The sequence below is a fragment of the Pseudopipra pipra genome, chromosome 3 (assembly GCF_036250125.1).
Source record: "Pseudopipra pipra isolate bDixPip1 chromosome 3, bDixPip1.hap1, whole genome shotgun sequence".
Taxonomy (NCBI): Eukaryota; Metazoa; Chordata; class Aves; order Passeriformes; family Pipridae; genus Pseudopipra; species Pseudopipra pipra.
Window position 1 is genome coordinate 67,014,916 of NC_087551.1, and position 13,561 is coordinate 67,028,476.

The 13,561-nt window shown below is 39.4% G+C and overlaps 1 protein-coding gene and 1 long non-coding RNA gene across 2 annotated transcripts; one reads left to right on the top strand and one right to left on the bottom strand.

Moving 5' to 3' along the window:
• Positions 1-1,301: 1,301 nt before the first annotated feature.
• Positions 1,302-12,637, bottom strand: RWDD1 (RWD domain containing 1). The gene is made up of 7 exons (XM_064649715.1): positions 12,477-12,637; positions 10,747-10,812; positions 9,387-9,517; positions 8,244-8,387; positions 7,250-7,382; positions 5,508-5,570; positions 1,302-3,771 (listed from the first exon to the last, which is right to left on the bottom strand). The coding sequence occupies exons 1-7, from the start codon at positions 12,547-12,549 to the stop codon at positions 3,659-3,661; spliced, it is 723 nt and encodes a 240-aa protein (XP_064505785.1). The 5' UTR covers positions 12,550-12,637; the 3' UTR covers positions 1,302-3,658.
• Positions 12,638-12,693: 56 nt separating this feature from the next.
• LOC135411728 (uncharacterized) lies at positions 12,694-13,438 on the top strand. Its single transcript, XR_010429268.1, has 2 exons — positions 12,694-12,827; positions 13,059-13,438. It is a non-coding gene; the product is annotated as an uncharacterized LOC135411728 (long non-coding RNA).
• Positions 13,439-13,561: the final 123 nt, after the last annotated feature.

The following is a 13,561-nucleotide window of genomic DNA, read 5'->3' on the forward strand; positions in this document are numbered from 1 at the left end:
TTCCCCCTCCAATAGCCTTCCATCTGTTTAAGCACAGCCTCAGCCAGAAGGGCACAGGACATGATCTGAGGAGGAACATTTTGTTTCAACTTTTTTTTCAGACACCAACTGTACTTCCCTGGTGGGGAAGACAAGTTTTGAACCCTGACCCCTGCTTCCTGCTACGATGTCTACATGTTCAAGCTATGGTGACTTCTTTTGATTGCTAATAAATCAATGCCCTAACAACCAGCCACAGCAGGTTGCAGCTTCTATTTAAAAAGATCCCCAAACTACTCCAAATAATCATTTTGATTTGACAAAGAGCATCTAACCTTGGTCTTACCATGAATTATTTAGAAATGTAAAATAACCTCGCAGTTCACAAAATTGCTTCTTTGCTTCTTTCATGAGTCTGAAGGGACCAGCTTTTTCTTCTCACTTTCAGTCCACCTATTTTAGCATTCTGGTACTTTTTTCCTGCTTTTACCTGTACACAATTACTTGATGCAAGGCACAGTTAACTGTTTCCACTAAGCAAAGGTGACCTCATGTAATTAGCCTACAAGAAGTTCCTCCTGGAACTTTATATTCCTGATACAAAGAAAATAAGTTACAAACCCACTCCACCCCCTCCAAAAAACCCCACAAAACAAAACAAAAACAAAATACCAAAAAAGCAGAATGAAACAAACAAAACCAAAACCAACCAACCAAAAATACCAAACCCCCAAACACCTTTATGTGACTTATGTAACCACTGCATCCCCTGACCTCTGACTTAGAACTTCCAACAAGAGAATCAGTGATCTTTTCAATCAGATGGAAGGAAGGAAAGTAAAAAAGAGATACCAATAATGCAACCATAATTTGGATGCAAAATCCTAGGCTTTGCAGCTAGATATTGTAGCTCAAGATTGTACTCCTACAGCATCTTGATGTGGTAGGTACCATCCTCTGAATTTTAATAGAGCTCAGGCACCAACTATTCAAGACATTCAGCATCTTCACAACTATATTAGCTCTGGTCATAGTTTAGTGTTGCATCTCAATATTATCTCTCTACGTGCATCACAGTGTATGCTTTGGAATTGGGCAGTTAAAAGCAAGATACAAGAAGGGTTGACAGTGCCATGATTTTGAATTACTGTAATTCTGTCAAAGTTTATCAATGGGATTTTATTAAATTAGTAAAAATACTTCAATCTAATCCCAAGTGTGTAAGCAAATTTAAATATCCCACCTGAACTTTTGCTGCCAAAAAACCCTTATCTCAGTCCACTTCAGCAAACTAAGACACACGCACACATAGACAAGCTTACTCTCAGTCAAATTCCCTTTTATTTCACAGATGTTAATTGCTAACAAAGCTAAACAAATCTGCAGTTCAGATTGAGTCACTGAAACTTGTTCCAAAGACCTGGAGGAACAGACTTTATGCAATTTGTTTGTCACTTCAACCCTTATTATTTCCTCTGCTTTGAAATACAACAGTGAAAACATATTTTCATGTTTTGTTCTATATAATTTTAACGTTTTTTAAGCTCTACATCCTCTGCATGAAAACCAATAAATATGTTAGTGTGAAAACAGACTAGAAAATTTCACTAATCTACAAATATCATTAATGAGAAACTTTCTTTCATATGTAGATTATTCTTTTCAGTGACGCACTTGGAAAATTTTCTGATTACCACATTTTGCACAGACTACAGCATTCTTGGATTAGGTCCAAATTTAAAGAGAACTAATTTTCTCCTTTTATGAAAAAAATGCCAGTTATAAACATACAGAGCTGAAAATGGAAAGCAGCCTTAGGAATTAAATAGGTTTTTTATGCAGCTCAATCGAGACATACCAGAAGTAAATTAGGTTCAATATTGAAGAGCATTTTAAAGTATCCTAGCAATTACACAGGAAGCTGGATGTAGTAACTATCAAGTTTTCAATCCAACCATATCTTTGGAAAAGTCAGATTTAATATCACATTAGCTCACAATTTTTAATGTATTTGGTAACTCTGCTGGAACAGAGATCCTGCTTATTGCTTTGAAACATACAACATTATCATTGAAACCTAGATGCTTATCTGGAGTTCTTAGTTGCCAAAATTAAAAAGATCAAGGAGAAGACTAGGAACAAAGGCACATGGTTAATTTATAAAAGTATTTACAGGGTACTTGAACATTTATTTCTATCTACTAGAAATTCATCTTGAATACAAAAAGAAACCAAAAAAACCTCTACTGAAACATGTTAAAGGAGATCATCCTAAACAGATATTCTCAAGCAATATGAGCAGAGAATCTTATACCGCATTAAATTATTTCTGGAACTAAATTTGTCATTTTGAATATGGAATTTTCAATTATTAAATTAATACATTTATTATTCCTCTAAGCAATGTGGTATTTTAGTGCAACCCTCTTCAAAGACTGAAGCTGGCACAGTTAAGGCAGTCTACTAACAGTATTTAAAATTCAGCACATAGTGTTTAATATTTGAGGTGCCTGTATCTCTATTTGGAGAGCTCTCTTTTGAAACCTTTACCCATACCATCATCCTTCTAGTGATACAGTTTCAAACACACCATGTTTAAACACCACAGTTCTTGCAGTGCTTGGAGTTTTTTGAAGATGATAAGGGAGGAGTCTAACATCTGTTATCTCCAGAAGCAACTCTGCAGGATGGGTAACATCCCCAAGTTGATGTGTAGCTTCTACTGTGTGCTGTCCTAACCTTCAGAGGCTGCCAACAAGATGCTTCTAAAACTACACAAATTACATTCAAACCTAAAAGCACTCTATAAGTCCTGGTACTGTAATCTGCACTCACTGATACTGTTTTGACACAGTCTGTTGCTAAAAGCAAACTAATTTTTCTAGGGTGAGTTTTCACTTTTCATGGAAGTTCACTGATGCACTCATACAAAAAAAAATCCAAACCTTCTCTGAACAAACCAACCAAACTTTAAGAGGACTTGATCACATTCTGATTTTTTGCCTACTGACTTGAACTAGTCATTTTGAAAATATTATTCATGATGATGGCAAAAAAATTTACTCTAATTGTATGGAAATGGTTTCCATTAAAGTTTAATAAGGCTATACAACAAAGGTGACTAGTGCTGTCTATCTACAGGTGATAGGTTGGGGCATCAGAACTGACCTGAAGTATTAAAAAACTTCACAGGAGGGAAAAAAACCAAAAAATAAATAACTGCATAGTATGTGATCCCTTTTATTCACTGAAGCTGCCCATGTATATTCCAGGTGGAAGACAGCAGAACAGCTGCTCAGCCTTTAGATGCAGGTGTGTTTCGTGCTTGCTGTAACATCTTTCCATCTTGCTTTGTTGCCACATCTCTTCAAAGGACAATTACAGAAGTGAGAAGAAAAAAAAATAAGAGAAAGTAGACAAGCATTTCCAGACACATCAATGTTTCTCAAATTTTCCATTTGAAATATTAAAGTAAATTTATTTAGAGTGAAAGTCATCAGAAGACCATTCCCCTGGATTTAAAATATTTTTGTTTTTTTCTTTGGAAAAAAAATTTAAAAAAAAAAAAGAAGAAAGAAAACTAATACGCATTACTAAAACCACAGATGCTGTGGCTTTCCTGCTTGCCCCTCTTTCCTCACATATGTCCATACTGATGACAGAATCAGTTCAAATAAGTCTAATCACTATCTAAATTAACAGGGTTGTAGTCAGGGTCATCCTCTTCATCCTCCAACTCTAAATCATCCATCTCTTGGAATAAAGATTCATCAACCTCCACATTGTTTCCAGCTGTAAAGAACAGAAAAATAATTTATTTTCATGCAACTAGGAAACAGTAACTGAACAACAAAATGCACAAGACTTTTTCATACTAATTCTTCAACGTAGGTAGCTGCTAACTTACTTTTTATATATCAAATAGATACCGAAAAGTAAACACGACATTTTATCTTTTTACAGCTAAAGTGTTGCTATTTTTCCCCTCATAACAAAACGCATTCAAAAGAAACGTGACACAGGACCTCAGAATTCATTGGGAGAATGAAATTAAAATTTATAGTTGCCAGAAGCAGAGATCCTTTCTCCCCAGTACTGCCAGAGTAGGAGCTCAGGACCTCACAGCTGGAATAGTTACAACTATCATAATCACATAAATACGCTGGGTTTATAAAATATTCCTTACACACCATATGCCTACATACATATATTTGCCTTCAGATTTAAATGTGACAAGCAAGATGAAGCTTTGCATAGTTTCACATTGTCTTCTGAAAGAGGTGCTGCTGATCTGCAGATAAGACTTGAGGACTGCTGCTATTTTATTTGCATGCACCAACAGTGACATCTTCTGGTCACCAAATAAGTTTCTATTATTTCACTGGATTTGAAAGAGCCTTTATAACCATTTCTATCTAAAGATAATGCCATTATGCTCTGAAAATTAGCATTAAACACTGTTATAATGTTACAATACAGTTAGTAACCTCTTGCATTTACGACAGAATGCAAACAGCAATAAACCCGGGAGTTTTTAATCACCAATAGCAACAGGATTAAAAGTTAATACATTAACCGCAAATCATTTGGGCACAGAGCCCAGAGGTCTGTTCCTCCCCTGAGGCAGCCAAATGTGCCATCAACAAACCATCTTCATTTTACGCATTTTGGAGGAAGACAAGGTTAAATTATTCCTTCTAAAAGAAACTAAACTCCCTCGTTACTGCCATTTCAAGTTTATGCTCACTGACATTCATAAATAGTTTGTTTAACTGTTACTTGCAGAGAAGATACTTGATTCTCTTCTGACTGTGTTTTATCAGTAGACAATGTGGCTGCATGAAAGAATTGCCTTAACTCAAAAATCATGTATTTCAAACTAGGACACTAAAAGGTGGTACAGCAAGTTAAATAGGTATGTGACTATGAGTAGATTTATTTGCTTTACTTCCAACAGATTTTCCAAGTTTAAATTTTTTTGGCACAGCCCTACAAAAATTTCAATTGGCACTAGGTTGATATTTTAGGCAAGATAACAGGCAAATGTGCAGAAGCCATGAAGAACTGGATTGCACAGAGGCAAACAGCATTTATTTTGACCTGTAAGATGTTTACTATTGGTGTTGAGGTTCAGAGGAGACAGAACTTCAAGATCTGTGCTTTAAATCAGGGGTAAGAAGGCTGGCTATTAGGAAAAAAAAAACCTAAAAGTAGGGTTTGGTAGGGTTTCTTTTTTTGTTTGTTTTGCTTCCAGTCCAATCATTTGAATAGAAGTAATGGAAATAAGATCAACTCAAGCTCAAAGCTGCAAATGAATATGCTTTATAATTTTGAAAAGATTTCCTTTGTGTTTATAAAGACTTAAAATCACTTCACTTTGAAAAACAGTACTTCTCAGAAAGTTCTTCCAATGTAAAAGTGATACTGAGGAAAGATGTTAAGTCAGAAATATAACACAGATTTTGCTTAGGAATTTTGATCTATTTTAAGCCATTGTCTTTCAATTGTGGAAACAAATAGAAATTTACCATCCTCCAAGAACTGAATGTCAGAAGTATCAAGGTTGTGATCCATTTCAAACAGCTGTTTACCTAGAAATAAAATAAAAAATAATATATAAGCAAGTAGAATTCTGAAACAACCTAAGGCAACAATAGTTACCACATGTATTTCAGTCTTTTCATAGTAACTAATTCTAGGAGACTTTTTTTTAACTGCTTGTTTCTCTAAGTTCCCCATTGTGGTTTTATGACTATTCATCCAGGAGTCATCCATGCCAACAAGCTTCTTCCTCTTACATGTGAAATGGGTCAGTGTTTCTTAAAGTCACTTTAATGTTATTAAGGCTTTAATAATGGGGGGGGGCAGAAAAATTTACACCAAACTGCCCCACAGCCTGTGTTCAGTCCTTATTGCTATAGTCATCATCTTGCATTCCACAAGAAATTCTCTGTGGGAACTGGAAAAGAAATTAACTGACTCCTCCATCTGTTTCCATATATCCTCTCACTTGAAAAGGAACTTGCATCTACACACTAATCACCAGCTCCAACACAAACACACATCTGTGAAGGAAAGCAAATCCTCCCTTTCTGATTGGGAGGAACAGGAAGGAAAGCTCTGGACTCTTTCCACGTAAATCACCCATCTTCCATGTACATTTGCATTGCTTATGCAAGCTTCTTCAAACAAGACTGGTTGGTAATACTGGGGTTACACTACTGGTATCCAAGAATAAGCCTTGTTTCGGTTTTGTAAAGGGGAGCTTTTATAAACTACATTTGTATAGAGGAAAACAGAAAAAACTTACTAACAATACATTTAAGAACAAAAAAACTAGAAGCCTCATTTCTGTTATCTCATCTTTGCAGATTCCCAAATGCATTCCTGTCAGAGAGGAATCAAGCATGTCCCCTGCCCTGCACAGCTTTTTATGAAACTTACTACCATTAACATTTCCATCTTTGTCAAATTTCATCAAAACTAGCCAAAAGTTTCCAAAGCCTCCAGAAATGAGGAGAAAACAGAACAGTGATACAGCACAATCACATAGGTCATGCTTTCTCAGGTAATCAGGTTAGAAAGCAGATCCAACATCATAGGGGAACCAGTTCGAAGCTAAGCCATGCAGACTGTAGAGGAAGATGCCCAAGATCTAATTCTTGCCTAGAGGTTCTCATAAGAAAAATAATTTCCTCCACATTTTTCTCACTGGATACAGTTTGCTTTCTACTGAACGAACTGCGATCTGCAAAACAAAGAGCCCCAAACCACTGCTAGGACAAGCTCTTCCCCAAAATATCAGAGCCATTCTCACTAGTCATTGTAAGTTTGTCATATGCAGCAGCCACCGTGTTCCTTCAGTCCAGCAACAGCATCCCAAACTCCTAGATGTGCTTAGATAATCTGAAGTCACTGTACAATCCAGTGTAATAAAGGCCAAATCAGTAAACTGTTGATGTAGATTTGTCCTGTTGCTTGACAAACCCCAACTATTTCTGTCTGATAGCAGCAGCTCCAAGTGGTATACAGGCTTAAACACACAGTTTGGAAATCTTAATGATTTCAACAGAAATCTTGTATCTATCAGCTTTCTATTTAGCTCAAAATCAGCACTCAGAAAGACTTCATGCGACATGGAGGGCAATAATCAGATACTGCATTAAGAGTTTATTTATTACCATCATCTTTCATAGCAAAAATTACTTTTAGACTTATCATTATAGTCTGGTAACATTGCAGAAATTTCATAACCAGAATTAAAACATACCACTTAATTTATTTTTGCCTGCTTGTTCTTCTTCTTTCATCTTTTTCCTTTTTATTTCTAGGAGTTCTGCATCGAACTTGGCTTTCCAATTCAGGAAATTCTCAATGGTAACAGGAGTGCCATGAAAACGTTGCTGAAAGAACAGAAAACAAGGCTGCAAACACAACCTCCAAAGCTACAGGTGAAGATGAGCATTCTCTTATTTATTTAAACTTCAACATTCCAAAAGCACTGCTTACTGTCAAATATTCTGAGAAATTAATCCTAACTCTGAGAACAGACAAAAACCACACTTTTTTTCTGTCATGAGACTCCCTTCAGAGAACTATACTGAGGTGGAAACTCTCATGGAAAAACCCTGCATACTACTTTTGGACCTTAGAGTGCAATAGTTCAAAATGCATCACTAATACAAGTTATCTATAAGTAGGCAGCACTTCTTATCAACCCTTAAGTGCAATCTACACTTAAATATTTACCATTAAAATACACTAACTCTTTTATGTTGTTGAAACAGAAAAAAAGGATCATTGTTTCTCAGCCACTTTCAGAAATACTAAACCTTCCAAGTCCCATCACCCTCTAGCTATTTCTCAGGAAGTAAGTGAAGACTCATTAGTTGGACTTACAATGGCATATTCCATGAATTGGAAACCAATTCTACAGTGGTTGATTGAATAGATACGTACAAGGAGGACAAACCAGTGTTGAAGACTGGTCCCACTGCTTCCACCCTATCCACTCAGTTTACCAAGGAAGAGAGCCTTCCTCAAACCATAGAGTCTGTGTGCAGCATGACATATACTAGCCTTTCTTGCTTCCCATCCCCTCTTGCTTCTTCAGGCAAAAACCTGTTTACAGCAACTTTGACTTCATTTGGGAAAAATCCCTGCCACTTCCTTAGGAAGTAATGCTACCACACTGCTCCTGCTTCAAACCCGCACATTCTAAGAAAGCAGGGAGTCTTTTTATATGAAAACATTATTTTACATACTTTCTCTTCTTCTTCTGCTTCTCTTTCTTTCTGTTTCTTCTCCTCTTCTCTTCGTGTTTTTATTTGATCCACTATTTCATTTAATTTCTCCTGTACTGCTGAGACTAGAGTGAAGATCATTACCATTCCTAAATTTTCTTCTGCCTACAACACAAAGAAGGCAACTTCAAACAGAAGAACCTCAAACCTTCAGCAGATGAATGCATAAGTGCATTTAGAAAGCAGGATGCTGTGCAAATGAAGACAGCACAGCTGATGCATTCTGCACCAGTCTCAAAAGCTTGCTGTAAAATCCAAATCAATTGGCCATTTAATTCAGTTAGTAATCCCCACATGGGTGTGCAGCAAAACACAAAGCTGAACACCTTTGTTCAGGTTGTCAACACATTATAGACATGTGGAAAGCTTTTTCATCAACAAAATAAAATATGTAGTAGAAATACAACTCTAAAATTTGAGTATTATAAATCATAAGAGACAAAAGTCACTCAGAACCTCTCCTGTAGGTTTATTCCTTAATCCTATTACATGCTCCTTTGAAGTGAGACAGTTTCCCAGGAAAATCAAAAAACATCAGTTGATGGAAGGTCATACAAAGTAAAGTGAAATGAAAGAAAGCCCACTGAACATATTATGTCAATTTTAGGGCAGGGAGGACTTGTCAGGAATTCCTGAAACCAAAGAAGGGTTTCCTTCTCATTCCTTCATGATGCACTCTCACTGGTCCCAAAGGTTGAAGAGATCCACCCCCACCACCCAAACAGTTACATTATTAAAGAGAATCAAGCATCAATGTGGCATTTTTCAATATTTCCAAATAAAACTGAAATGGCTTATTTTCGTAAATACTACATGTACAGTTAAACAAATTCACCTTAAGATAGAACTGCAAATGAGGGGAGGCTCTAGTGCACTTCCATTTCATTATCGTACACACTGAATTAGCCCTATATTTTACCTCATTACCACAGTTTACCTCAATAATGTCATTTACCAAACTCAAACCTCACAGTCAGTCCCTATAGTATGGAATAGGCTTCAGATCAGTAGCACATACCTCAGAAAACAACTGATTTGAGAGAGGAGTTCTGGCTAAAGTGCGAAGTGATATCAAGCTGTATCAAGATATTCCATTTTCCTTACCTGCTGCTCTAGCAGTTTTATAATGTCTGTGACATCATTATCATCAAGATTCTCCTGTGAGACAATTTCATAAAGTGGAGTTTCATCAGGGTATTTTTCTCGATAGGTAAATTTAAGGGTTGTTTGGACAGCTACAAGATAAAAAACATACATTCTTATGGTGGTAACTCTATATAAATTTATTGTACATTTTTCTATTGTATCAACAGTCTAAAGATTATAAAATATAAAATACAAAATATTCTTGCCTTAAAAACAGCCTTCTTACACAGATGTTAAAATAATATGAACAGATTGAAACATAAACCACAAGTTCTGAGAAATTAAGATTATGAAAAAGTTTACACTTGCACAAACTATTATAACCTATTCATGTCTGAAAGGTCTTTAGGAAGATTGGAAAACCTTCTGTGGTATGGCAGATACCAGAGCAGTAATCTCTTCTCCCTCATATTCTACTTGAAGCTGGAAAATGGTGAAGAGTCCTAACAATAGACCTAAAGAGAATCTCAACATATTAGTACTTTAAATTCTGTGTGCCTAGTTGGAGTATCAATCTCTGTGTTGGGTTCCAAAGTTCCCCATAAATCTCATGACAAAAACACTATGTCCAGTAGGAGGTATTAAGCAAAGAACCACCTAAGGAAAACACATTCAAGCTGAAGCTGCCCAGAGCCAGGATAACATGGAAACAAGTACAAGAAAATCAAGGTCCTTTTACACATCCTCCCAGAATACCAGGGAGCAGCTTTCCTTTAGTTCCAGACTCACAGTTCTTGGCAGCCCAGCAGTCTCTTCAACACAGACACCTGCTCCAAGCAGGACTTGCTCCTTTAAAACTTTATAAGACAGCACCAGTTTATTCCTTCTGTTACAGTAACCCAGAATAGCAGCTTCCAAACCTGCTTGGAGCAAGGCTTGCTTACATCATGCCCATGCAATTGTGGACACCCAAGAAATACAGTGACTTGGGACCCACAGCCCTCTGCTCTGGAACTGTTCCTTAAGGGCTGCACATTCAGAGCCCACAAACTCAACTCTCCCTTGTGGCTGGCATACATAGAGTTGCTAGGAAAAAAATCCCCTCACATGGCTGTAAGCTGCTACAAGGATGATGATAACCCATACTTTTTGAAGATACGCTACGAAGCCTTTGAGATTCAGCAGAAAGCAGTCCTAGCATTCACATTTCTGTAAACTAAACAAAGACCACCAAAATCCCTGAACTTTATTTGCTGAGGAGTGTTTGCTGTATCAGGCCCTTAAGAGGGCTTAAATGGAGGTACACATAGTTTTTGGTGATAGAATTAGGCCTACAAAGAAACTCCTCCTATATATGTTTAAGACACGACCAACTTACTTTCATCATTTTCTCCAGCTTCAGATGTCACAGTGATCGTGAAAGTTGTTGGCTTTTCTGACAATACTGTTCAAAGGAAAAAAAAAAAGTCAGTGAGAGAGTCCTTAAATCAGACAACCACTCCTTCACATCACTAAAACTTGTCAAGGACTAACGAAGAAAGGAAGCTCTTGATAGAGTGTTAAGGGCCTTTTTACCTTATTAATAAATACTTTTCCATTAACAGCTACTTTCCATATGATGTGATGCCTGGAGTACTCTTTGAATGAGCACATATAACACCAAAAATACCAAGAAATTTTTCCTTTGGAAAACTTTCTCTTCTAGCAGTTTCACTTTTCCAGAAAGTACAAATCTACCTACCATCAAATGACTTCTGTTAGTGCCTGGAATGTGTTCAGAAAGCTCCCAAAGCTAAATTGCTTTACTGCACCACATATATGTGATGAGTACCCAGTGTACTCTTGACCCTGGACTATTTTTACAGTATGTCTGCACCTATATTTAGGACAGCTTAATGTAAAAAACGCTTCTTAAAACAAAAAAAAGAAGGGTTTTCCTTCAAGACTGTACTACCCCAGTAATGTACTAGAATGTGTAAATTAGGCAGCTAGAAGACAGACAAAAAGCGGCTCCTGTGGAGACGCACAGAATGCAAGCGCTATGATCTGTGTGAGGCTGAAAACCTCATTGCACAATTGTGGGTTGCAGATCATATCCTCACATAAGGATTGCTCTGTATCACCGTTACAACCTATGCCCAAACTAGTATACATTCTCTCAAAGTATTATGTGAATTTTGCCTAAATGCTAATATACTACTACTATCTTTATTTCCTCTTCTTCTCTTGGGCATAAAAGCATTACATGAATGAACAATAACTATGGAGTAAGCAGAGACCAATTTACATATCTTTAACTAATCTTTAACATAAAACTGAAGAACCAAAAAGATTTTCAGATTGAAGCAATGGACAAACAGCTGTGTGAGGAAGTTGCTTTCAAATAAGATACTGTGAGACTTCGGGCAGAGTAGATACTGTGCAGGAAGGGAACTGAAAATGCCCTGTTTTTTCCACTGTTAAAATTCTTTGGATACTGAGCAACATAAACCATGTTGGAATAGCTAACATGGTAGATACTCTTAACTGTTTGATGGTAACTTGGAAGTCCTGGAAAACCAACGTATCCATCCTACAAAAGTTTCAGTAATACAACATACTCCACCAAGGAACTAAAACTTTCCTTTTTTCCACCACAAGACAGCAACAGAATAAGGCAAGTACTGGCTGAGGACATTCACGGAGAAAACAGCATCTTTACATACCCCAAAACACCCCGTGCTACACGGTCGTGACAAGCTATTACCGAAAAGGAAAACCAGTCGGCACACGAGCCAATTCCCCAACTGCCATCTAGGGCCGCATCTTTTGAAAGGTTTCTCCAAAGGGCATCCTTCCGCCCGCCACAGCCCGGGCTGGGATAGAGGAGCGGGTACCCACGCGGGGCAGCTGTGCCACGGCGCCAAACGCGGCAGAGGCAGCGCCGCGCACCGCACCGGCACCTACCTGGCGACGGGAGCCACCGAGTGCTTTGCTTTTCCTCCCCAGGGAAAGCAAACAAAAAGCCCGAAAAAGCCACCCAGGCTGGGGGGCTCGGGAGCCCCGGGGCAGCCTCGGCGCGGCCTCCCGCCCGTCCCGCCGGCACGGCGCGGCCCCGCCGCGGCTCACCCGTGAACGAGTCCGGGTAGATGGACTCCAGAGCCTCCAGCTCGTTGCGCTGCTCCTCGCTGTAGTCCGTCATCGTCGCCCGCCGCCCACGGCCATGGGCCGCCGGCCCCGCAGCGACCCCGACCCGCAGCCGCTCCCCGCCCGCCCGCGCCTGCGTCCTCCCTGCCTGCTGCCTTCCCTTCCTAGCATGCCTAGCGCTCGCGCTCGGCGCTGGATGCCTTTGGGCTGCAGGGCAGGCAGGGAGGGAGGCGGGGCGGCGGGTGCTGCTGCCATCGCTGGGCCGGGCGAAAGGCGGCGGTGAAGGCGCGGGGAGCCGGCCTGGATCCTCTTCATCATCAGGGGAGGCATAAGGTGCGGTGCCCTCTGCTCAGCATATTCCAGCAGTTGCTGCTCGGCATTCAGCTCCGGGCTGAGCGGGCTGGGCGTGTTTGCCCGCCTGTACCTGACGTGCAGGAGGAATCCTTCTGCCATGCTCCGCTCCACACGTGCGCTGCTTCCCCGCAGCTTCAGGGTCGCTATAAAGAGCACGTTGCTGTTAGGCAGGTATTCACTCTTGGACGTTCTTCCATTGAAAACTTACAGGGATCAGCAAACCGAAGAGGATTCAAAACCGATGCTCTAGGTATCACAGAAGGGTACCGTGAAGGCAGCTGAATGCCATTTCTGCCAGAAATTGGAAGGCGCTGGTGGAGGACTCTCTCCATTGGGGGGTATCACACACTGGAGCAGGGGAAGAATGTGAGAAGCCCTCCCCTGAGGAGGAAGGAACAGCAGAGACGTGATGAACTGCCCGCAACCCTCCTTCACCCTGCCCCTGTATTGCTGCGAGGAGGAGGAGGTAGAAAATTTGAGTGAAGGTGAGCCCAGGAAGAAGGAAGGCAGGGGGCAAATGTACTGTAATTTTTATTTCTCATTGTCTTACTCTGAGTTGATTGGTAATAAAATAATTTCTCCAAGTGGAATGTATTTTGCCTGTGACACTAAACGGTAAGTGATCTCTCCCGGTCCTTATCACAAACCATGAGAATTTCTTTATATTCTCTATCCCCTATCCAGCTGAGGAGGGGACTGACAGAGGAGCTTTG